Below are 26,024 nucleotides of genomic sequence, written 5' to 3' on the forward strand. Positions count from 1 at the left end.
TTATTAAAAATATAACGAAATTCAAAATCGAACAACTGCATATAAACATTGTTTTCGAAATTAAAAAAGAAAATAAATAAAAAAACGTAATTTAATATGAAGCAAATTAAATAAAGTAGGTAATTTAAATAAAAAGATGTTATACAAAATAGTGGTGAAACTTATAAATTTATAAAAAAAGACAAATTTAGGTTAAAATTATAGATTTTACTCGCAAAACAAAAAAAAAAATGTTTAGAGTATTTACTGTTTTCCAAATTTAAAGGAAAATTTAAATACATATTATAAAAAAAATTACAAGAAAACTATTTATGACAACAGTAAACGATATAAGGAAAAATTATTCTCAAAATCAAATGAATATCAAAAAAAAATTAATCTTAAATTTTCAAGAAATTATAATTGGTATAAAAACGAATGAATTTCAGGAATACATATAAGATTCAAATTTTGAAAAAGGAATACATAAAATAACCACGAATAGTTTTTAGAATATTTTAACCCTCAAGCGACCTCCCAAATGCCATATTATGCACATTTTCCAAAAAAGGCGTCAAAAGGATAATTTCGTTAGAAGGTTAATGGGTTAAAATACTTTACATAATTAGTCCTCGCGAAATTTTATAATAGATACATATATACACAAACAACATATTTCGCACCGAAATGAATTTTAACCCTTTTCCACTTATTCTGAAAACGCCCAGGAAAAAAATTGCAAACTTAATATGGCCATAAAATCGTTTGACCGAAAAATGCAAAAAAGATTTGCAGGTTTCACTATTTGGGTAAATTTTTCTCACCCTGAGCTACAAATTGATTGTCTTGCTTCAAAGATTTTTTATTTTACTACAAAATAACAAGGATGCTAACAAAGTTAGCCAGCAAAGTGTTTCCAAGTAATGCGCTACAAATTTCATTTATAGTCAGCTGAAGGCTATTGAAATCACCTCCCTTGTATTTCAAACAAAATACACCACCGCTACAATACACATTTCATATGTATGTATGTATGTACGGCTGTTTGCACAGGAACAAAATTTGTTGCTGCCACAATAAACAAGCAAACAAAGCGTTAATTAACAGTTTACCAGTTTGTAACAGAGCAAATAACATTGACACTCATTGCTGCTGAAGCGTTTATTATAACATATATACGTATTTAAGTAGATATGTATTTATAGAGTCCAAATGCTNGCAGGAAAAAAATTGCAAACTTAATATGGCCATAAAATCATTTGACCGAAAAATGCAAAAAAGATTTGCAGGTTTCACTATTTGGGTAAATTTTTCTCACCCTGAGCTTGATTGTCTTGCACCAAAGATTTTTTATTTTACTACAAAATAACAAGGATGCTCACAAAGTTAGCCAGCAAAGTGTTTCCAAGTTATGCGCTACAAATTTCATTTATAGTCAGCTGAAGGCTATTGAAATCACCTCCCTTGTATTTCAAACAAAATACAGTACCGCTACAATACGCATTTCATATGTATGTATGTATGTACGGCTGTTTGCACAGGAACAAAATTTGTTGCTGCCACAATAAACAAGCAAGCAAAGCGTTAATTAACAGTTTACCAGTTTGTAACAGAGCAATTAATATTGACACTCATTGCTGCTGAAGTATTTATTGTAACATATATACGTATTTAAGTAGATATGTATTTATAGAGTCCAAATGCTTGCAACGCTTGGGTGCATATGGCAAGGCGCAAGGACGCCGGCATAGCGTCAGCAGCAGAACAGGAGTGCAGCAACAAAGCTGGCAATTCTACTTATTGCCACATCAACTAACAGCAATTGCGGCGTGGCACTTTGCAATGCATTCAGCCATGCGGCAGGTGCAAGCGTAGGTGAGCAAAAGATTAAAAATTGCGATTATATTCTCATTGCGCTTTTAAGCTGGCAAACTTTTTTTTTTTTTGTTTATCTGTGCTGGCATTGAGTGAAGTGGAAATGTTGATGGCGGCAAATTGCTTGGTGTCAGCGTTTGTTGTTCAATTATTCTGAGTTATTTGTGTTAAGCAATGAAACAATTATCTGTTGCCTGTGCAACAATGTTGCAGTTGCAAGTACTTAATGTGTTGCAAATTATTGTAAAAGTGTGTCAAATTTATATATTTTAACAACAGCTATAAAATTATCCAAACATTTCCTAGATTTCCAGATATTTTTCGCTGAGTTTTGAAACACTCTCTGTTTTTTCAGTATTTGTTTAAGATTTTTCAGTATTTATTGCGCGTTTTCGTTGTTTTTTTCTGAAAAAATTTTCCAAAGTTGGGGATTTTTCCTTATCTTTTACATATTTTTGAGTATTTGAAGCGCAAGTTCCGTATATTATGGGATCAGTTACGACATTTTGGGACTTTGTCCAGATTTTGGCGATTCTTCAGCACTTTATAAGAGTTAAGAAAAAAAAAATTCCATATGTATATTTTTTTTTTACTTTCTCGGACTTTTGCGGGATCCGTTTAGACTTTTCAATACATAATTTTTTTCATTAAAAACTTTTTCTAGATATCGGTTATTCGGGACTTCGCAAGAGTTAAACCAAAAAAATTTCGATACATATTTTTGGATTTCTCTTTTTTTGGGTCTATTTAGACTTTTCAACAATTATTTTTTGATCTCCGCTGACCTTCTAATTTTTTTTTTCATTAAAAATTAAAAATTTTCTAGATTTTTGGGCTTATTCAAAGTGTTTTTGAGTTTTTCTGGGTTTTCATTGTATTTGTTTTTATTTTTTGATTACATGTAAAAAGAAATTAGAATGGAATTTTTCCAGAATTTTTTTGGAGATTTTTTTTTCTGGTAATGTCGTGCCTTTTTGGGAATCTTTCGGAGATGTTTACTTATTTTATATTATTTGTGTTAGTTAAATTTTTTCAATTACTTCGTAATGTTCTCGGCATGTTAGGGGTTTACTATGATTTTGCGGAACTTCTTCAAGAACGTTTTGTAATTTTTGGAACCCGAAAAAAAAGGTAGCGTAATTTTCTTTCGATTATTAAGTCTTAGCCTCTTTCTTGGGATCCTTTTAGGATCTATTAGGACTTGTTTGAGTTTTTTTCACGTTATTTTTCNTTAATGTTCGGCTCCGCCCGAACTTAGACTTTCTTACTTGTTTCATTAAAAATTATAAAATAAAAATTAAAAATTTTCTAGATTTTTGGGCTTATTCAAAGTGTTTTTGAGTTTTTCTGGGTTTTTATTGTAGTTATTTGTTTTTATTTTTTCATTAAATATAAAAAGAAATTAGAATGGAATTTTTCCAGAATTTTTTGGAGATTTTTTTTTCTGGTAATGCGTGCCTTTTTGGGACTCTTTCGGAGATGTTTACTTATTTTATATTATTTGTGTTAGTTAAATTTTTTCAACAATTACTTCGTAATGTTCTCGGCATGTTAGGGGTTTACTATGATTTTGCGGAACTTCTTTGTAATTTTTGGAACCCGAAAAACAAGGTAGCGTAATTTTTTTTCGATTATTAAGTTTTAGCCTCTTTCTTGGGATCCTTTTAGGATCTATTAGGACTTGTTTGAGTTTTTTTCACGTTATTTTTGGAGAATTCTCGGACATTTCTCGGAAATTTAACCAAAAACTTTTGTAATAATGGTATGAATTTGTCTATATTTTCCTGCCTTATGTAGGTGATTTCATGGACTTAACAGAACATTTCAGGGGTTTAGTTTGTTCATATTAAAAAAACTTTCCATGTCCTTGATCTTGATCAGAATAATATTAGCCTGTCAAGACGGAAAGTTCAGAAGATTTTGCCCAATATATGTGGGAGGTAGCCAGGGTTGCCACTATGATAAACTACTACCAAAATTTGGGTTGGTAAAAAGGTACATTTTTTATGATTTTGGTAAATTATTTTGCTTGAAAAAAAAAATACAATTTTTCTCATTATACTGGAATCGTGAGGAGCTTTTGATTGCCTAAATATTTTAAATGATTATTTAAACAAAAAGAAAAAAATGGACATCAAATTAGAGGAGAGTCCAACAAAAAGTATGGCTACACGATGCGGGGCTTTGCTGCACAAAAACTTGTAAAATTCTTCTTGTTTTTATATAGCAAATTTTGTTGTTGAATTTATATAAAAGATTCTTGCTATATCTAACCCTTTGTGACCCACCTATTACTAAACTCCTAAAGCACTAAATATTGTGTCTGGTACTCACCGGTTTGTGTACTCGAATCGAAGAATGTGCTGGTCGTTTCTACTGTCATGGTGCCGATGGTGCCGTCAATAATTTGTGCGCTCGAGTCACGTCGACCGCGATAACTGAAAATAATGAACCAAAATGTTAAACTCTGTCCTATTTTATCTATGTAGCCTTCATGTGCGTACTACTCACCGACACACATCGTCGCTCTGCGAGCTTTGTCGCCGAAAATTCCTGCAACGTATCATCTCCTCAGTGGTGGATTGTCGTCGAAAGCCGCGTGCTATTAAGATCTCCTCGGTTGTAGATTGTCGACGTATAGCAGGTCGCGAGCTGGGCTCTGCCGATGGCAACGGTGGTGGCCGTGAACATGGACTTGGATCACGCGACGAGCAACAGCTGTTCGAGTCAGGCGAACGTGAGCTGCGTGCAGCCGACGAGCTCTGCCGACGCAGTGTCTGCCGCCGTGGACTGCCATCACGATCGTGACTGCGGTCGGGCGAGAGATGCGCGCGAGAGTCACGTCGTCCGCCACGTGATGCGCTATCGGGACTAAGCGAATCACGGCGCGACGTGCGTCGCTCGCAGTCCTCCGGCGGATCAGGGCTCAGAGCCGGCTGGGAGCCACGTCGACTGCCGCCTGGCAAGCAGCTCTCATCGAATGCAGTAGCCTGACGTTGCAAACGTTGTAGGCGTGGTGCACGCTCAGGCGAAATTCCTGCCTTGGAATCGCGTCGATTCACGCGGCCACATTGTGTGGTGGAATCGCGTCGTCCCTTAAGCGGTGCGGTGGGGCTCGTCGCCGGCGGTGTCACCGAGCTTGTGATGATGGTGGGCGGTGGTAGCGCTTGGCATGCGGAGTCAACCTGATTATAGGCGGGGGCAGAGATTAGCGGTACTGAGTCTGAACCGCCAGAACTGGTGGAAGGACGTTGCTCTTGTCGGAAGTTGGGGAAATCGGGTGCGGCTAATGAATCACGTTTCTTGGCGGCCATGCCGCTGATCTTGGGTGGCGGAGGTGGTGTGGTGGCACGGCCAATGTTGCTGTCGCGACGGCTCGAGATGTAGCTTTCTCCCGAACCGCGACGCGAGCTCTGCAATTAGGCGATTGCACAGGTGATACATGTATGTATATATTTACAATAAGTCACAAAAGGATAGGAAGGAAAACAAGCGGGAAATGACAGAGCAGCTATCAAATGTCGCTTTCAATAAAAGTATTGCATTACTTACACTACGCCCAGCACCCTCCACCACAACTGGCACCACCATGGTGGGCTCATCAGCGGCGGTGCTCTCACGACGATTCCAGTGCTTCACAAACTCTGCTGTATTGGAGTCACGGCGCGAGCGCATGCTACGTATACCCGAATCGGCGCTTGATTCCCGACGCTTTCGTGGCGTAATGTAGGTGGTGCCCGAACCAGCGCCGGTCGAAGCGTCGGTGGTAGAGGTGCGCCATGGCAAGCTGCGCGCAAGGTCAGCTAGGGTTTCGCGCCGATTGAGTTGCGCCTTTTGACGTTGGCTTTGGGTTTGCTGCTTGGCAGCGCCACCGCCGCTCCATTCGCGCAGGATGTCGGTGAGTTGTGCGAGTGAGCTGCGACGACGGCGTTGGAGGCCTGCGAATTGGATGAGATAAACCAAAGAAGAGAGCGTAAGTGGATAAGAAGTGAACCGAGGTTTACCGCATATTTACCTGGTGGCGGTGATGTACTAGGGGGTGTGGTTATCTGTGCAGCCGAATCGCGGCGACCACCTAAGCGTTGGCGTATCGTCGACTCCTCCAGCTGAAAACGAGAGAGAGAGAGAGAGAGGGGGAAAGAAGCGAAAGGCAGAGTATTGGTATGAGTAAAAGTATCGGTAGGAGAGTGAGTATGAGTATGCGTATGAGTATAAATAAAAGTATGAGTATGAGTGTGCGTATTTTTATTGAAAAAAGTGTTATGTGTGTGTTTCTTACTTACCTGCTCTCTGACCAAATCGTCCCAGCCATTGCCACCCTGCCACACTAAGCCCACCTGATGTGACAAAATCGGCAAATTGCATACAAAACAAATCGCTGTCATAGTCCTAAAACGAGAAGGAAAAAAAGAAACGCAGACGAGCAATATGAAATGAATGTGATGAGTGAGTGTGAGTGAAAAATAGTAAAATTCAATTTCACTCAAATATAAAAAATAATCTTAGAAAGAGAATAAGAAAGTATTTAAAAAAGTGCGATGCATGCAAAGCCATAGGAAGTGATAGCTAATACACCGTGCGACAAATCTGGGGTTATTACATATAAAAAATTAAAAAAAAAAAAACAATTTTTTTTTATACTTTTTTATAAGTGATTTCAAAACATATAAAGACATAAAGAAATAGGTATAGAAATTTTTATATTTTTATTTACATTATTCAATTTTTTTTTGACACCGCTTACAATAACTTTAATATTTTTGTATTAGACTGTTATTCGGAGAATTTTATGTAAAGCGTTCCGGAATTATGTGCAGAAGTCTTTTTTTGTATTGATAAATTTTTTTTTTACGAAATTTTGCATAAGTTTCTTAACTACAAGCTCCGAAATAATTTTAATATATTTACATATTATTTAATTTTTTTATAAAAACTGAAATTTTGAAATATGTGTTTTTTCTTTAGTTAAATGTAATTTGCCTGATGAATTTTACCCTCCCATTTTTTCTTCAAATTTTAGTTAACGATAGCCGTGAGATAAATGTTTCTTTTTAATTTTCTTGGCCAATTTTTTCCCCATTTTTATTTAAATTTTTTTTTTTAATTTTACTTTCTTTCAATTTTCCGTAAAAAGCGTATCCCTGTTAATATACATATTTTTTTAATGTGACTTGACTTTTTAATTTTTGGATGTCTCATAAATATATTTTTTTAAATTTTAATTGTTATTTTTATAATTTTCATGTCACATTTCATTTTCGTATCTGCTCCTTTACGAAAACGACCCATTAATAAATTTTTAATAAGTTTCTGAATATTTCTTTGCCGTAGCAAAAATTTTCAGAAAATTTGTTTAGTTTAAAAAAGTATTTTATATTTTATTTACTGAGCGAAAATAAAATTTTTAGAAGGTTAAAAGTTAAAAAAAAAAACATAGTTTTCGAAGAAATCGAACTGAGAAATTGAAAAAAATTTCAATAATTTTTTTTTTGTATTTCTCCGGGTTATGAATGAAATTAAAAAATTGATTATTTTAGTTTTTGCTATAGAGTAAATATATTTGATAAAGCAATAAAAGAAAATTGCTATGAAAAAATTAATAAATGAAATCATCAAAACTTAAGGGTATACTTATTTTTGACGCTTACTGTATATTTTTAAATTTGCTTTACAATTTTAAATTTTTTTTAAATAAAAAATTTGAAAGATTTTTTAAAAATAATTTTTCATAACTCACTTATTCAAAAACCGTGTAAATCCAAATTTCAAACTTTGTGTAATATTAAAAAAAAAATTTGCAAATATTCATAAAAATTTCGATAATTTTAGTATAATAAATTGTGAGTTTCAAATGACTAAAAATTAGCGTTGGTTTTTTGAAGTCCTGCACACACATACAGGTGAATCAAAAAACAAAGCAAGAAAAAGCTCCTGTTTTCTTAATTTATCCTCCGTACTTTGGTCCAATATGAAACGCAATCACACTCTATATGAAGTGCGCATGATACAAAATTTAGCTAAGTTATAAATCTCGAAATCCATGCCGAAAAAATTATAGCAACTCTACCACAGAGGATTTTATGAAATAATTATTGTAACAGCGTGTCTTTGATAAGTCTCGCCAAGCTTTTGATTCTTAAACCTAAACTTAAAACCCCTGATAATTGTGCTGTTAACCAGATGCCAAGAAAGCTAACTGCAGCAGAATTATAGTGATAAACAGTGACTCAAACAAGTTACCATGTGTTGATTTTATTTCAATATTCATAATTGTTTTCAAGTTAAATTTATTTGTTATTTTTCTACAAAACTATTGTACAAAACCATAGAAATCAAAGCTTAAAACTTAATACACAATTTTGGAAAATTCAAAAAATTTTCACCAAAATTTCAAACTTTTTAATCAGAATCTTTACAATATTTTTTTGGGTTAGCAGATTAATATCCCACGCAATTTTAGTTTAATGAAGAGCAAGTTTGCCTAAGTTTTTCTATTGCAGGATTTTTGCTTTTTATTCCAAATAAGTAAATATGAATATTTTTATAGAAAAGTAACAAAGAAACAATCAACACGTGGTCACTTGTTTGAGTCACTGCATGTATGTATATAATAGTTTTTATAATAAATTCGTAAGTTTTATTAGAATAATTTTTTGTTGGATAAATAACTACGAAAAGTTATTTTATTTAAAAATTTATAAACCAAATATTATTTAAATAAATTAATGTCTTTGACCATGTATGTATGTATGTAGTTTAAATGATTGGAGTGGTCATCACTATTTTATGGCAAAGTAGCTACAATCAGATGCGGGAAAGCACATTAAGGTAGACAAGTCATATCGATAGAGAAAAAGGCAACCAAGTGAAGAATAAAGCTTTTCAATAGCAACTAAGGCCTTAAAAAGCTTTTTAAGTCCCATTGTAGCAGAGTTGCAAGCAAAAGCTTAAAAATATTTTATAGCAAGCCATAGCGAATGCACTAAAAATAAGAGAAAAATTGTCAGTTTATAAGACATAAAAGAGATAAAAGATTTTGTAGGAATAAGAAAAAATTAATTTAATTTCCAAACAAATTGTCTAACTAACTTTTTGCGTATGTTGGTCGCAGCGCACGGCTGATCTATGGACCTGTAATGCCGCAGTTTTGACATGGCGCATAGTTGTGGTGACAGCGGTGACGACGGCGATGCGGACGATGATGGCGACAGCGTCAGCAACGTTGGTTGGCAACGCGGACTAATTTTAGTGGTTGTAATCTTTTTTGTTTTTTAATTTACAAACGACAAGCGGTTAAAAAGAAAGCAAAGGAAAATGAAAAGCGCGCCTAGCAGTGCCAAATAGTAGAAGGCCGACTGTGTGGCTTTTCAAGTTAACCGTTTTGAAGGCTGTGGTGGCGCCGTTTGTTGTCGTTGTTGTTTAGAGCTGATAAAGAATGCTGCAGTTGGGCAAAGGCTTAACACAAATGCTGGGTATATGTGTTTTGGTTTGTTTTGTGTTTTTTTTGTACTTTCTTATACCAAGTTTTTGTTCACATACAACACACACATAAACAAAAATACAGTTAGGGGTTTGGTATAGATTTTTTGTTTGGATTTTTTCGGATATGTGGTTAGTTTGTTTATTTTAGGGGATTTGTTTTTTTATTTGTGTTTGATTAAATTTGGTTTGCTTTGGGTTGTTGGCTACTACACACAGAGAAACTGGAAAAAAGAAAAGAAAAATGGAAAACAAATTTTCGGGTGAAAATTTTTTAGGTAGCTTTTTTATATATATATATATTTTTTTACTAATACATATGTATGACATAAAAGGGGAGAGTATTTGTAAGGGAATCGGGACACCAAAAAATACATTTAAGTGGCTAGTTTTTTTGGGCTAAGTGGGTGAATTGGGGCTGTACAGGGGATCGCAAAAATAGTAAGGTATTATAAAATCACATGCGAGGGAACATAAAATTTTCTAAAAATTGAAAAAGGATATTTATTGCAAAAGTAAAGTTTCTTAATATTGCTCATAGTATTCTTAATATACTTATATGTAACGTAATGTCATTTTAAGTCATTTATAATTTTCTAACATATAAATACTGACGTAGCCTTTGTCTTAATTTATGCCTAAGCGCCTAGTAGCAGGCTACATATTTAAGAGGGTGCATAAGAAGATGATTTTCACCAGAAAATATTGTTTTTGAAAAAAAAAAACCTGTATTGCTGCCATGCAAATTGGCATAGCTGGAAATTTTTAGTTTCAAGCTACTTAAAATTTGTTTCTGAAATTATGGTTTTAATTTTAATAAAAACTAATTTTAAATTAAGAGAAATTTTAAAATATGTAAAAAATGTTACTCTTGTAATATTGATAACATTTTTAAAAATAATTTTTTTTTAGTTCCAGAAATTTTCTGTTTTCATCGAAAAAGTTCTTTTTTAAATTTAAAAAAATTGCGTTGCGTTTTGTTTTTAGTTTTCAGCTTATTCAACTTTGTTTATAAAATTATGGTTTTAAATTAAATTTAAAAAAATTAAGTAAGAGAACTGTTCTTAATAAAACCACTTAAATATTTTGTATAAAATTAAATATTTTTCATAAATTTTAAGATGTATAAATATGCATATTTTTTTATTGTAAACAATCTAAAAATATTTTTTTCTTTAATTATACAAAATTTTTGAGTGTGAAATTTTAAAATAAACTTTTTCTCATGGAAAACAATTCCCGAATGAATAGTGTAGGATTGGTGTGGCTGAAGGAAGAGCACCTACACTCCCGATCACGAAAAGCTATTTAAGACTTTCTGGAAGTTACAGGAATAAAATGTGTGTCGTGTTGAATGGAGTGCACGATAGATCCAGAGGCCGCAGTGCATAGCTCTTTTCAAATATCTTATTTTATCTAAGAGATTACCGGCTAAAAAGTGTAAAAAATTTGTGAAATTTAAAAGTATGATACAAAAATTAAAGATTTCTGATTTCGAAAAATTTTTGCTAGTTTAAAATTTTCGCCAAATACTTATTTTAAAAAAAGTTGTGGAATTTTATAGTTTTCGTTCAATAAAGCTGTGATAAGCTTTGAAAGAAAATTTAAACGATAAGCAATGCCAAAAATGTAGAGTAGGTAAAGAACATGAATATCATATCGAGCCCTAATCGCCAAAAAGGTGTGAGCGAATTTTTTTTCAAAATTTTCTTTTTGATGCAGAAATGTTGCTAGAGCATCAAGATGTATTTTTGCATCAGAAATAAGTACAATTTTGAAACAAAAAATGTCAATTACAACGTTTTGGCGGCCATGGCTCGATATATTAAAGTTTCGAATTTTGCTTCATCGAAGAAAATTTTTTTTGATAAAAAAAATTCAAAAGGTTTAGAAACAGTCACAGTTTTATTTAAGAATAACTATTTTTATCAGGAGAAATGGAAATATTGAGCGACATTTGAAATTTCGCACAATACAGACAAGAAAAAGTAATGCGCCTAACGGGGCAACTATGGAAACTATCTTTCCCCTTACCCAGTTGTCTATTCTGGCAGCTATCTTAAAAGCTCTTTACTGTTTTTCGAAAGACTAATTGGAAGATCTGCTAACGAGGAGGTCTTAGCGTTATGCTGTTCGCCTTTTAAGTTTTTTTTAATTAAATTAAATTATGTTATGTGTATGTTCTTATGTTTTTCTCTTTTTAAAACAATCAAAGGTTTTAAGTAAAAGAAATTAAAATAAATAACTAAAAACCTTAAGGCAAAAATAAATAAATAAATGGTTTTAAAAATTAAATTAAATTCAAGTAAAGTGTTTTTTTTCTGAATTAATTAAAAAAAAATTTAGTAAGAAAAAATAAAAAAAATTCCGCCGCCCGAGACTCGAACTCGTAATTTTACGAACGGCGCGCCTATCGGCCATTGCGACCGTTTGCACGACGCGAGCTAAGTGCTTTTTCACAAAACGGCTTTTCACCACCAGTGGTGAATGAGAGAGCTTTTTTTCTAAGACTTTTGTCTTACGAAAGACTATTTACTGTCTTAGCCAGAATTGCCCTGTAAATGCANTTAATATATTTTATGATCAATTTGTACGGTTTATTTTAATGATATATGCAAAAACTAGCATAAAAGAAATTTCAGGTTAACTACGTTAGAAGTAAAACCTTATGCAAAAATACTGAATATATTCTACAATTTTTCAGAACCTAAAAAAAGGCCTGCTTTAGCTTTTGGAAATACGGAAGCGTTTAATTTGTGTTCCCGTGTCTTTAGCAACAAAAAACTTTATGTGAGCGCCTAAATGTATGCTATAAATATAGAAAAAAGTTACAGGTTTTCAAAATGTATGCCACAAAGCGTTTGCTCGCTACGATTTGTTGCAAATATTGCGGGTGTTAGAAAAAATATACCAAGCGTCTAAAAGTATGCTATGCATTTTCGAGTCACTTTGCAGCAATTTTCGAACATGAGTATCCATTGTGGAGAGTTAAGTGGTCCAACGTGTGCGTACTATGGATTTTAATTTTTATGGTGAATATGTTAGAGAATACACTAAACGCCTACAAGTATGCTATTAATATGTGAACCACTTTCCGAAAATATTTGAACATCTACTACGCACTTATGTACAATGAAATACATAGGCAGAAGAGTGTAAATGTAAGATAAATTTCTCTCACAAGTAAAAAAATAAAAATAAAAATTCCGCCCAAAATTATGCTTTAAACTTCAAGATGAACAAATTTGTAACTAAACCACAAAACAATATTTAAAATATTAGGTTAGAGTACGGAGCTTCAGCACCTGAAAGTATGCCATTAATTGATTACTGCTCTCTGACGCCTTAAATTGTACCTAAACCCCCAAAAGTATGCTTTTTGTTTGCCCAAATCTATGCTATTAATTTTTGAATAGAATTCCTAAATGTTTCTTGTTAATTATTTTTATTAAACAACTGACCTCTTAAATACAAAATTTTATGGAAAAATGTTGGCCTCTTAAACTCAGTATTGCGTATTCTTCTCCATTCATGTCTTCTCTTCGAATAAATAAGTATACAAATATGTATATGTACTTATGTTCATAGATGCCCCACAAGATGCCAGACAACTTTTCTCTGTCACAAAACAACAGGTTGCTTTTAAGTATCCGCTGTGAAACAATGCCAGGAACAAATACTTAAACACACACACACACACACATGCAAAGGGAATAAAGCTCGTCTCATTCCCACAATGTAGAGTATTTGATTTAATATAATTTCTAAAGCAGTTATTACATACATTTATATATGTTTGCATTCATATGAAATCGCTACTCTAACACACATACATAGGTACATGTGCACGCAGACAACTGCAAATAGTACAAGTAAAATAAATCGAAAATTCCACAACAACGGAACCGAAGACCTAAGCATCAGCCATACAGTTGACTAACGAGGAGAATTTATACGGCTGTTGGGCTTTTGAAAGGAATCCTCTGCCTGCTGCTTTGTATTTGAAGTATAAATGTAGATATGTATTGCCAAGTAAAGAGCGAAATACACCACACAAGCGGTTTGACAAACCAAGCGAAATTTCCCTTTGCTTCAAGCCATTTGTGCTGTGTATGGGGGTGTTTGAAGGTTTGACGGCGGTTTGTCAAACCTTCAAACACCCCCATACACAGCACAAATGGCTTGAAGCAAAGGGAAATTTCGCTTGGTTTGTCAAACCGCTTGTGTGGTGTATTTCGCTCTTTAGTTTAGCCTACTTATAGACGCACAAAACACACACACACAAACATATTTCTAAGCACAATACGCAGCATACAAAAGGCGTCTGCTCATTATGTTTATGAATAACTGCGAAGCACCCAGGCAACCACGCAGCAGCTATACACAGTTACCTTCGGTGTAGGTATTGATGGTCGTTGGTTGCCTTGGCCGTCAACGCCATTGAGTTTTGAAGTGATTTTCCGCACTCTGCGAAAACCGGCACAGCTGGGTGGTAGGAATGGTGGTGGCGGCGGCAGAGCGTTGCGGTTACACGAAAGGAAATACAATTCAAGGCGCAAGCCATAGTTACATATACATACATATATTGACATACATTTCTACTCATCAACTGGGGCGAAATGATAATTTGTTGTCCATTAACAAAAGCGAAAAAGGAAAAATAAATAAAGAGCGGAGTGGGAGAAAGAAAAGCACCAATCTATGCCCCATTTACCACGAACAAGCTTATTATTATAATTTTCTTTTGTTCAAAAACACTGAGGGTTGGGTCAAAATGTTAAGGGGAGCTTTTAAATTTAAACTTTTTTAAAGGACATTAGCAAATGTCTGTTAAATATGCTACAGAAAGATTAATTTCAATTGTGAAAAAGTAATATGCAGTAGCATTTTTTGAGGCACACGAAGGTTCGAGGGCTCGAGAACTAAAAAATAATATTAATAGAAATAATAATAATATTATTTATGATTTAGGCGCAAAGGCAATAAATTACAGCGAAATATGATGGGCCGCATATTAAAACTTATTAGCTTACTGCTATTGGTTTGAATTATGAGCCAGAATGAATAACAATTTTACTTTTTAATGATAGTTGCATACTTTTGGGCGCACAAAGTTTGCAAAGCGCTAGTTGGTACTTTTTCCAAAAAAAAATGTTTCACACAATCTCTTATTCAAGAGAGTAAAATACGTTTTCTTTAAATTTTTTTTTAAATTTATAATAGTTTGTTGCATACTTTTGGGCGCAAAAGTGATTAAAAACTGCCAAAAATTAAACATTTTATGTGTAAGATACCTCAATTCAGAAAGTATATACATATGTATCTGTATACCTAATAATGATGCTGTCCCAAAAGTTCAGCGTATATTAATTATAATAACATACTTTTAGGTGCTTGATTAGTTTTGATTTTATTTTATATTTTGGTAATGTAAGGTTTTGAGAGTGAGTGAAAATAAACAGAAAATGCTGATTACATCCACTGTATTTTATATGTGCTGTCAGTTTTAGCTATTGTTACATCAAATTGGCATTACTCAATTATGATCCAGAATCAAGTCTAATTTATGATGCATGCTTTTAGGAGCCATTTAATACTACAGCTGAAAAACACTTTAATGTCCAAAGATCGTGAAAGTTATTAAAGATCTTCAAAAACTTTAAAATGGGTCGCTCAAGCGCCTTAAATTATGTAAAAAAGTGCAAAGAATGGGAAAAATTAACCTTATTTTTCAAGCGTTTTCATAAATAAAAATAACGATCTAAATTTTTTCGTTTTTCAAGTTTTCTACGTCCATAGATTTGATTAACGAAGTATCAAATTTAAGGTCTAGGTAAATATGTATTTAAAAAAAGTAGTGCATACTTTTAGGCTGCATGTTAAAAATGTCTTTCTTTGAACATTCCTCTCAAATGCTGTTACTATTTGCCTTTGAGGTTATTTTGAGTCCCGAATCGTTTTTTACAAATACGATTTATTTAACTTTCCATGCATAATTCGTTGCGCCTTCCACTTCGAATTTCTGCAATATCCCCTAGCAAAGTTCTCCATTGTCTACCAAGTGCTTCCCATTAATTTGCGGACATTCGCGCTGCCTTAAATGCTTCACATATCAATCTGCCGACATATACTATAAATCAGAGCATGCTTTGAGGCGCTTAAGTAAGTCATATACCCTGGTTCCATTTATGCTTCACTTCTTTTTCTTATTCTCTCTGGCGCTCAGCTTTAGCTGATTCGTGGGTGAGTATACCCATTTAATATACATACATACATACACATATTTCCCACGCTGACGCGCGACAACAATCCACATAATTCAATTTCAATTTCCTGAGTATTACTTTAAATTTCCGCACGCCACACACACTGAATAATAGTGTTGCTAGCATTTCCGCCAGTACTTACCCATTCATTCAGCCATCGTTTGACTCGCCTGTCCGTGAGTTCGTCCCTCCGTCTATTTATTTCTGTGCGTTCGCCTGTTAGCCTACGCAGTAGAGCTTAGTGTGTCAATGTCAGCGGCAGTGGACAGCGAAACAAATGGTGGTTGAATACGAATGAGCAGTCTGCGTGTATGTGTGTGTGGTTAAGGAATTAAAAATATAACTATGTTTCTATAAAAGGATAGTCAAGCGTGGTGAGGAGCAGAGGAAAGCATATTGCTGACTGTTTATTCGCTGCAGTTCACTGGTTTGGTTGAGTGAAGACTTGGAGTGCGCTGGATTGAGTTGCGAAACGGAGAACGTAAAGATGCAAGAGTGATTGAAGGAAAATAAATAAATCATGAAAAGCGATTTAACAGACGGCTCCGTTGCTAACAGAATTGAGTGAAGAGGCTAGCGGAAATAGAGTGGGAAAGCCGACACTAGAAAGTCGCACAATGTTGGTTGATACAAGAGATAGATAAAGAGAAGGCAGTTGAGGAAAATTATCTAAGGAAAACTTTAAATGAGTACAATAAGATAACTCGCGAACAGAAGGATTAACGGACACGTTCAGTTCGGGATTCAAAACACAGCCGAATCAACCAATCACTTTCGATTTCGTGTGGAACATAATTTGTGTAAGGCACTCTGGTGGGAGAAATATGAGAAAACTTCTGGAAGTGAGAAGTAAAAACCAAAACCATTATACGGGTACAAAGCTATTTATGTTTGTCTTGACTAAAATTGCTTGAGCGAACACTGGCAACATTGCGAGTTTTGTGACTCGTTGAAGCAACTTCAGTGCTAGCTATGAGGAAATTTTGGGAACAGTGGTAAAGTTCCTTTCTCACCTTTTTCGAGTTTCTAATACACTGGCAGAAAATCTCAAAATTTTTTGATAGTTGTGACGTTTCATATATTTTGAAATGAGTATGAAAATTGGCAACAGTGAAGAGTTAAAATATTGACTTTACAAGGCGAGTATATAAAAATTTAGACCCACTAAAAATTAAATATGTTTTCTTCGAAAGACTTTCAGATGATGAAAATTGGCAACAGTGTACGAATCCTGAAAGTTTTGGCATTCTCTAAACATACTCAAGTAAATTTATGCATAAGTATGCATATGCAGAACGACGAAAGTTGGCAACATTGTGTAGCAAGAAGTGATTTTCGCCACTTTAGCTATTCGGTAATGTATAATTTGACTCCAGGTCCCCAAGAGCACTTTAATGAAAATTGGCAACAGCGTAAGGCAGTAGTGCCTCTCACCACGCAGCAGTGCAGGCTTCGAAATCTTCTCTCTGTACGGCATTTTTCCCATAAAAAGTATGTTCGACAATTTTCTTTTATATGGATAAATTGGCAGCAAAAAAAAATGCCAAAAATCAATGGGATTTTTTAACAGATTTAAACTTGATTTTTATTACTGTCTACAAAACTGCATCAAATTTTTTTTCTAAATATTCTACATAAATATTGAGGTTGAATTTTTTTTTCTAAATTTGCATAACTTCTATAATTTTTGTACTAAGTTTAAATGGTTTATTTCTACGGGATTTGTGGCATATCACCAGCCAAACTTTAATATAAATATAATAAACATTATATTAACAAAAGAAAAATGGCCGAAACTGGTCAAAACATCGCACTCCTACTATTTTGTAGATAACTGTAATATGCAGAAGGGTGAAAGCTGGCAACATTGTGTAATAATTACCTATTCCGTAATGTACAATTTGTCTTCAGGTCTTCAAGAGAAGTTTGATGAAAATTGGCAACAGTGTAAAGCAGTATTGGCTCTTACTACTCTTAAGAGTTTTTGAAGGAGAAGGGTGAAATTTGGCAACACCTTGTAGTAATAAGTGATTTTCGCCACCTTAGTTATGCGGTAATGAAATATTTGACTTCAGGTCTTCAAGTAAACTTTAATGAAAATTGGCGATAGAGCTTCGAGCATGGATTATTTAATCGCCATTACCTTGATTTGATCACAAATCATATTCATATTCTTTTAGTATGACAATAGGGGTGAGTAGGAAATACCAAAGGCTATCATTTCTCACTACCAAATAGATATCCCTACAACAGAGCGAAGAAACCGCCTTACCATTTGTTTAGCACTTTCTTAAGCAATGTGATCCTCCAATCAAAACCTCAATATTTTGGACAAATGTCCCAGCTAGATTCGTTTTTTTCTTAAGAAACTTATTTAGACTACACCCAGAAAAAAGTCAGCTAAAAATATTTCTCTCAACACATGATTTGGTAACTGACGTTTTTTCTGAATGTACCAAATATTTTTACCAGTTCTTACGATGACTCGGGGTATTGCAGAAATACAAACACTGCTTACCACTATGTCACTTTTCTGAGCAGCAGCATCAGTTTATTTTTTAGCGGAAATTTCACAACCGCGCACTGCAGCAATGCGTTCATTCTGTGGCGTTTAACAGCAGTTGAGCATACAGACGACTAAAAGGACAACACGAACAGCAAGGGCTCATCAGGCATAGTTCAATTTGTGGTCTCTTGACTTACAAGGCCGCGAATGTGGTGAAGTGATAGAAAGAGTGACAGCGCGTGTCATGAACTGAGCTCAAGTAAGTCAGTGGTTGGCCGAAAATGAAAAAAAAAACTGATTAGAGGTGACGAAAAGTGTGCGACAATCAACGCTGATGCTTCCAGCGACCAAACTCTAACCTTTCTAACTGACAAACCAGTTGACTTACAATGCACTGTAATCACCGTTGGTTATTCCCACCGCCATACGCCATGCCTGCAATGTCAGTTAACAAGTTTCTTGCCGCCAATTTGTGCAATGAAAACTTCATAATGACCTAGAAAATGCGGTCTCAAGTTGGCGTACTTCAGTTCACTTGGAAGAGCATTGTTTCGTTGCAAGCCGTTGCAAGCTGTTGTGTAAGTGTTTATGAGACTATAGCTTGTAGATGCAAAATGCGCCTGAGAGTATGCAATCTAAGGACTTTCATAATAGACCAAAAGTGAAGATGGGCAAGCGTTAGAAAGTGAAGACGAGCGCATCGGTTGAGCGAGTCCGTCGGGACCTCAACAGTTGTTGCAATCAAATTGACATGACAGGCACAGAGCAGTTGCTCGCAACGACTTTCACTTAAATGCTGTGACAATGTGGAGCCCGTAAGGGGGTATGTAAGGCGTAGAAGAGCAAGCGTTGTACGGAGTGCGCTTGAAGGTACTCAACGCCCGCGGCGCGCAAATTGAGCTGCTCTCAAGCTGGCCACGCTTCGTCTGGCCTGGAGTGCTTGCAGCTGCTGCTGGTGCCGCTGCTCGAAATGATGTTTGCTGACAGCTGTCAATTAAGTTATTATATTAAAATATCAACCGAAATGAAGACAAACTCAAATGAGGTAAAGGAAAAGGGCGCATTACACAAAACAAACACAACAATGTCGTAAATGTAATTAAAACTTTAGAAAAGTGAGGGCATGGAAGCTCAGTTGTGATGAAAAATGCCTTGGGACTAGACCCTGCTTAGCTGCTACAGGAAAAGCGCAAATGCCGGGTATTCATTTTGCCTAAGAAAATTAGTGAACATGCTAAGCAGCAGCCTCAATGTGTGAGAAAAAGGCGAAGACTCTATTTACTTCAAAATATTTTCGGCTACATTTTCTAGATTACAGAATTAAAAAGTTTAAGTTTTATCACATTTTCGGTTTTTCTCCACAAATTTTTGCTCTCTGTGAATACCCACCCCCAACTCGTTCCAATCTTGGTTTACATGCAAATATACATACACACACAAAATTCTCACTCCTGCGCATTATTTATGCATAATTTCCTTTGATAAACTAATTAGTTGCTGATATTGGACTGTTGCCCAGCGTTGCCTGTCCAAATATGGTGCATAATTATAGGCTGATGTAAGCAGCAACTCATATTTCTGGCACGTGGGACTCCACACTCAGCTAAGAATATTTGCAAAATGATGATTAAATGCCAATCTAATGGTCTCTGATTACATGTAGCGCAAGTTTATAAATTATTGTGCTATTTAAATAATAATGAGCTCTGCTTATAGGCGCGAAAGCAAATTAGTTTGTGGACTTGTGGATTTTAGTTATAGTTATTTAGTAATATGTGGGCTATCATTACAATGCAAAATGCTGCCAACTACTTAGTGCGTTAAAGGAAATTCAGGCGAAATTTTTGCGTATTTTTAGGATTAACAAATTTTTTCTCGAAAGAGGTCACGAATTTTTTTTTTTACTTAGAAATGTTGCCAATGAAAGTTCTAAGAAGTGTTTCACAGGCTATTGCAGAAAAGTTGCATATCTTAAGGTGTCGAAATATTTTTTTTAGCAGAATTTTATTATTTTTGCATGAAATAAAAAATATGATTCGGCTAGGGGAGTATAGCTATACAGGCAATGAATTAAAAAAAAAAACGTTAATATACCGAAAAACGTATTGCATACTTTTAGGCATGAAATAGGTTCTTGGCGTATTTTTAATTTTTTCCTGCAATAAGATAAGACTTTTTGAATGTTTGAATTGGACCAGAAGAATGGATTAAGTTTTGTTAAAAACTTTGCATATTTTAAGGCTGAAATGTTAAATTTTAATGATTTCTGCTTTGCACCTCTTTTAAAGAAATCGTAGTTACAACGAAAACGATGCAAAATTGATCGGGCCAATTAAATGTTAACTAGGGACTATTTTTGTATATATTCGGCATACTTTTAGTAGGGGTTATAACTAAGTTATTATTAGAAATTATGCGAAAAACAGCGTACTAAATTTAAGAAAATCAAAATGTCTTGATTTGCATAATTTTAGGCGCACATCCTCAATGAAACTATGAAATAAGGCGCATTGATATTAAAATAGATTGCATAAATCTGAGCTCAACTGTGCTTGCATACCTACAGGCTCTTCGATTTATTGTTGAACAATTTCATTTTTGACTTTTATAATAAAATCTGTTAATACTTGAAAATTCATTACATTTTTATGAATAAATATGTTTTGCGAAATATATTGCATATCTTAAGGCGTTTTATTTTTTCCCAACAAATTTCCATAATTTCGAAGGAATTAAGCGCGCAAATAGTCAAACAGTTAAAAACAAATACTTAAATTATAAGGATTTATAAGTAAGCAGCTTTACGAAAAATTGTTTAACTTAAAAATTCATAAACTTTCTCACAAACAATTAAATACTATCAAAGTTATTTACATACAAATTTTTGCATTTCCTTAGATGTTCAAACAATTTAAACTAATTCGTAATTCAGTCTCATAAAATATTAAATACAAAAAGTGATTACAGTCAATTGAACACAAAGAGCTTTACATACTTTTAGGCACGCACTTCCACAGTTAAATAACTAAAGTTTTGTATTGCGTTAAGAAATTATTTTAAACCCCTTTTTGGTTGTTTTCCTCGGCAAACATGTTCAATTAAAAAGAAGAGATCAAAAAAGGGTTGCATACAACATGATAAGTCGCATAATCCATCCTAAGCAAATATTGGCAAAGTAATCAAATCAGACAAATATGTAATCGCTTCAATTTAATATTACATTTCCCATACTATATACAAGATTTTTAAATTTCCAATATTTACGCAACATTGCATACTTCAAGGCGCTGGCAAATTAGTTTTTCTCCTCCTACCACGTTGCAACTATTGATAAACTTTAGCATCAAAGCTAAAGTTGAAAATATTTGCCAAATTAAGCAACAAAATAACTATTGCAAGAGCATTTCTAACGCACTACAGGCATACAGAGCAGAAAAAGAGAGTGAGTAGAAGGGTGTGTATGTTGAAATGTAATACAGAAACATTTACGACTAAGCGATACGCAGTAGCAGGAGCAGAAGGTAAGCAGCAATGTATTATGCTGGCGGGAAAGACATTCGATAGCAGAGCTGTAATATTGAATATCATTTTAATAAGTTTTTCGAATTATCATAAGCTTACAAATGTTGGTGCCGGTGTAGCTAACGTAGTGAAATGTGGCAACAGTGTGTGTGAGGCAGAAATAAATTTGAATACACGGAAATGAAGTTGAAATACAAAGCTTAAGTAGTGTTGGAAAATTTAAATTTAAAGTTGAAGATTTTAAGAGTATGAAGCGTGGAAACTTAGCAGCATTGTATTGGAAAAAATAACTCCTAGCGAGTTTGAGCTATAAAGTAGTACCCTAATTTAATTCGATGGCTCTCAAGTGGATGCTAAAATTATGATAACCGCCACATCTCCCTTAGAATGCTATAAGGTCTTTTTTTCGACTCTGAGAGAGGCAACGGAGTAGAGAGAGTAAGGTGGACCCTTGCTCAGAACAAAAGGTATAAAAAGTGATGGTATGAATGTTCGATCTTCTACTGCCTGATGATGCTATTGCGCTTTATAGATGGACCTGGACCTGGACTGGCTGCGAAAAGTGGTTGTAGTCTCGGTGAATTGAGAAAAGATCCAAAGACAGCACAGTAGCGGTAGTTTTAATTTGAGCTTTTCTTATGTCTTGAGTAAATATATTTATGAAAAGTGAAAATATGCAACATTGCTTTACCTAAAATTCTTTAAAAAAATTTGTGCTTTAGCGGTAAGCCACAGTTAGGGAAATTTGGCAACCGAGCGCAGTTCTATACATACAGAATTTGCCTAAACATATTTTTCATAACATGAGAAATTTGGCAACAGTGTGACAATTTGTGGAGGTGACTGACGAAACTTCATACAGTTTGTAAACAGAAATGTTAATACTAATTCTTTATTGTTAGTATATATTTCCTAAATCAATTTACAGAATTACTTTTAAAAAAGAACTTCCGTGAAAAATTGGCAAAAGCGCAAAAAATTAGAAGGACTGATTCTAGATTCTAAAGAATGTGAAAATCGGCAACACCGTTTAGCCTCTGTCTAAAAGATTTCAAACATTTAAAACTGCTACTTTATTGAAAATTGGCAACAATGGACAATTATACCTGCAAAAGTCACCAGTACTTAAGAAAACTTTGAGCTTCCAATGCTTTGTGCTTTGCCAATGAGTGTGAAAATTGGCAACATTACTTAGCAATAAGAAAGTGAAAATAATAAAAAGTGCTGATATTAGCAAGAAAAATCGTTGGTTAAACGGTACATTGCGTGATCTAACATGCTTTAAAGCGAAAATTGTCAACATTTTAAATTTTTGAGCTCTTCGGAATTTTAACATTTATTAAAAATTGTATTTTAGCTGGTTATTGTAGAACTAAATGAAGCACTTAGAATCCTCGATTTGCTAAGGAAATTAAATTTATTAAATTACCCGATAACTGGGGTGAAAATTGACAACGTTGTTAGTTCTTAACATCCATTAATAAACACAGCAGTTAAGAGCGGAACTAATAAAATGCTCACTTTGTCAACAATATGAACTATAGGACAATATCAGTAAATGCAAGTGAAAATTGGCAACTGTGGCTAAACTTAAAGCTTGTAATGCAGACCGTAGCGCATGCAAGTTTGAAGGTAAATACCAAATTGGAACATACACGTGGCTTGGTATTTCCAAACAAATAAATTTAAAACAACTTCTTCTTCTTGTTATAATGAAATATGGCAACAGCGCACTACTACTGTACACGAGTATTAGAAAATTTTGAAATAGATACCTGCACAGCAAGAATGCCAGCGTTGAACGGAATTCCTTAAGGAAATTATTATGCAAAACAAGTGAAGGAAGCGCTCGCAAAAGCAGGACCTATCAGTGAAAGAAGGAAATAAGCAAGAAGTGCTAGCTGTAAGAATAATGAATGAAAATTGGCAGAGGGGTGTCAAAACGGATGGAAGGTGTTCAATAGCGAGCTAGGGAGAAGAAGAAAAAAATAAGAAGGGAGTACGAGATGCTAATTGATAGCAAGCGAGCATATCGGTTTGAATGGTTGTGCCACAGTGGTTACGGAGATGTGCAGCAAATTCAGGTGACCTCCAAAGTGGAGCTGGTGCGCGAGGCAAGAATAATTTCCTGCTTACCTAGCAAAATAGAATAATATATGTACATATTTCTTCGCCATTTTCCACACATGTGCCAAAAAGAAAAAAAAAATACAAATCGATTGTGTAGAGGTAAAATCGTTCAGGCCATAAATTTTGTTTAAAATGTCTCCACCACAACCAGCACAAACTGAAGTGCTAATTCTATTTTATGTTGCATTTCGTGTAAAATATGTGCGCTTGACTTTGTGCAAAGCTTTGTATTGCTTTCCAACGTTTTTCGAAATGTGTATGTACTTCAATACACTTCACTGCTTGCCATATGCCACATTTGTTTGCTTTGCTAGTATGTACAAGGTAGTTATGTGCCAGCCAGTCGCTTGCTGCCTTGTTGCATGCAACACAAATCACTTTGTAAATTACCATTCATGCCACAATTTAAGTGCAGTTAGGTCAAGCAAAATATTCGTAGGAAAAAAGCAGGCACGCATTCAGAGACACGCACAACCGCAGACACATACACATACACCGAGTAAAATAAGCAATAACAAAGTTTTTGCAATAGTCAACATTCCAGCACTTAATTTGCCACATGTTGCCATTTACGCGCTATTATGAACACATAAATTGTTTTGTTGGTCTTGTGAAGAGGTTGGAGTGTAGAGCACTGCAGGAAATGCGTGCCGTAAGTGAGAAATGTTGTAACGAACGTTTTTCTGGAATTTTTTTCACAGTAGTGTTTTTTCTATCAAATTTTTTCCAATTTTTATTACATACCCGCAGTACAGGATTAAGAAGCATATTTACTGAAAGGTTAAATATAATGATTGCTCGTTCGAAGCACTAATAATTCAATTAAAGGGCGCCGAAGCGTAAAATTTTCTCTAAAAAATAAATTGGTAATTAGGGAATTAAAAAATCCAAAATAATAAAAATAAAAAAATTCAATATTTTTAGGATTTATACTATAGATCTATGAAAATAATTCAAAATTTAAAAAATTCCAAAAAAAATTAAATATTTTTTCATAGTATCTACATATGAAATATTTGTTTGTAACTCATGCATAATAAAAAAAAATTCTAAAATTGTTCCAAAAACATTGTCTTCATAATTTAGTCTTACATCCGGTTTAACCAGCTATTTAAATGGAAAATGGTTTTTTATTTTCCATATAAAATTCCAAAAATTAAAATAATTTTTCACTTAAATTGCTTTCGTGAAATGGCTGTTAGTACATACTTTACTTTCAGTTACGAAAAATATATAATAAATAAAATATAATTGTATTACGAATTTTGTTTATTTTTTGGTTTTTTTTTGTGAAAAATCCTATGGCTTCTCAATTCATAAAATTAGTAGGAATCCAAAAAAAATTAAGCACTGTTTTCAATTCATTTTTAATGGTAAACTTTTTACATTAAAATCTTCTAAATTTTTTTCTTAAATTTTTGAAAGTTTTTTCCAAAGACTTTCATTGAATTAAAAACATCATTTGTCCATTGAGTGATNTGCTAACATATGCTTTGGAAAACGCTAACTAAACACACACAGCGGCACACAGTGAATTGTTTTTTTTTTTGTATTTTACGCATTTTTTATTTTACTTTCACTTTAATAGGAAATTGCTTTTTCATTACACATAAACAGCAGTCAAATTAGAGTTTATTTCGTTTTAATTTTACTGCTACTTTTTATTGGTATTTTAAAGACTTTTGGGCGTATGTATATATATTTACATCCATATGTATGCATGTATGTATGTAAAGCGTACTTGCAAAAAAATTTATATTAAAAATATTGGAAACGCATATTCAAATATGTTTTTAAATATTTATTCCAAAAATTTTTCACGAAAACATAAAAAATTGTGCAAATTTTGTTCAACGATTTTTTTGAGCTTGATGATGATTTCTTTCTAGGCCGAAAACTAGCAAAAAAAATTTTAATAAAATTAAAAAAAAATAATATTAATGCTTACCCATTTTAGAATGTAAAATTTTACAAAAATTGAAACTCATGCTTAACTGAGTTTCCTAAAATTTTTTAGGAACATTTACCAAAAAATTTTATTCCACATTTTCTTTTTTTTATTCCAAACTACATAAATTTTTGTAAACCATTTCAGTTTCTTTAGACATATTATTATTAAAAGAAATTTCATATACGAAGTTTCATTGTTTATTTTAAATTGTATTTTGTTATTGTAGTTTAGTGAAAAAACTTATTAATAAATTTATCAAATAATATTAAAACATTTGCAATCTACGCAAGTTTTTCATGTTTTTCAAATTAAATTT

At 33.7% G+C, this 26,024-nt stretch overlaps 1 protein-coding gene across 1 annotated transcript; it reads right to left on the reverse strand.

Moving 5' to 3' along the window:
• Positions 1–4,156: 4,156 nt before the first annotated feature.
• LOC108368090 (serine/arginine repetitive matrix protein 1-like) lies at positions 4,157–9,093 on the reverse strand. The gene is made up of 6 exons (XM_017622853.1): positions 8,944–9,093; positions 6,138–6,243; positions 5,870–5,960; positions 5,407–5,792; positions 4,366–5,267; positions 4,157–4,292 (listed from the first exon to the last, which is right to left on the reverse strand). Exons 1-6 carry the CDS (start codon positions 9,006–9,008, stop codon positions 4,157–4,159), a joined length of 1,686 nt encoding a protein of 561 aa, XP_017478342.1. The 5' UTR covers positions 9,009–9,093.
• Positions 9,094–26,024: the final 16,931 nt, after the last annotated feature.

Source organism: Rhagoletis zephyria, unplaced genomic scaffold, assembly GCF_001687245.7.
Source record: "Rhagoletis zephyria isolate East Lansing unplaced genomic scaffold, Rhagoletis_zephyria_1.1 Rzeph_scaffold_02948, whole genome shotgun sequence".
In the NCBI taxonomy this organism is placed as follows: Eukaryota; Metazoa; Arthropoda; class Insecta; order Diptera; family Tephritidae; genus Rhagoletis; species Rhagoletis zephyria.

Excerpts from the sequence above, each read along its gene's own strand:
- LOC108368090 (XM_017622853.1), bottom strand. The coding sequence starts at position 9,008 with ATGTCAAAACTGCGGCATTACAGGTCCATAGATCAGCCGTGCGCTGCG. Across the intron at positions 5,961-6,137 it reads ACGATTTGGTCAGAGAGCAG|CTGGAGGAGTCGACGATACG; the intron begins GTAAGTAAGAAA and ends TCTCGTTTTCAG. Across the intron at positions 5,793-5,869 it reads TAGTACATCACCGCCACCAG|GCCTCCAACGCCGTCGTCGC; the intron begins GTAAATATGCGG and ends TCCAATTCGCAG.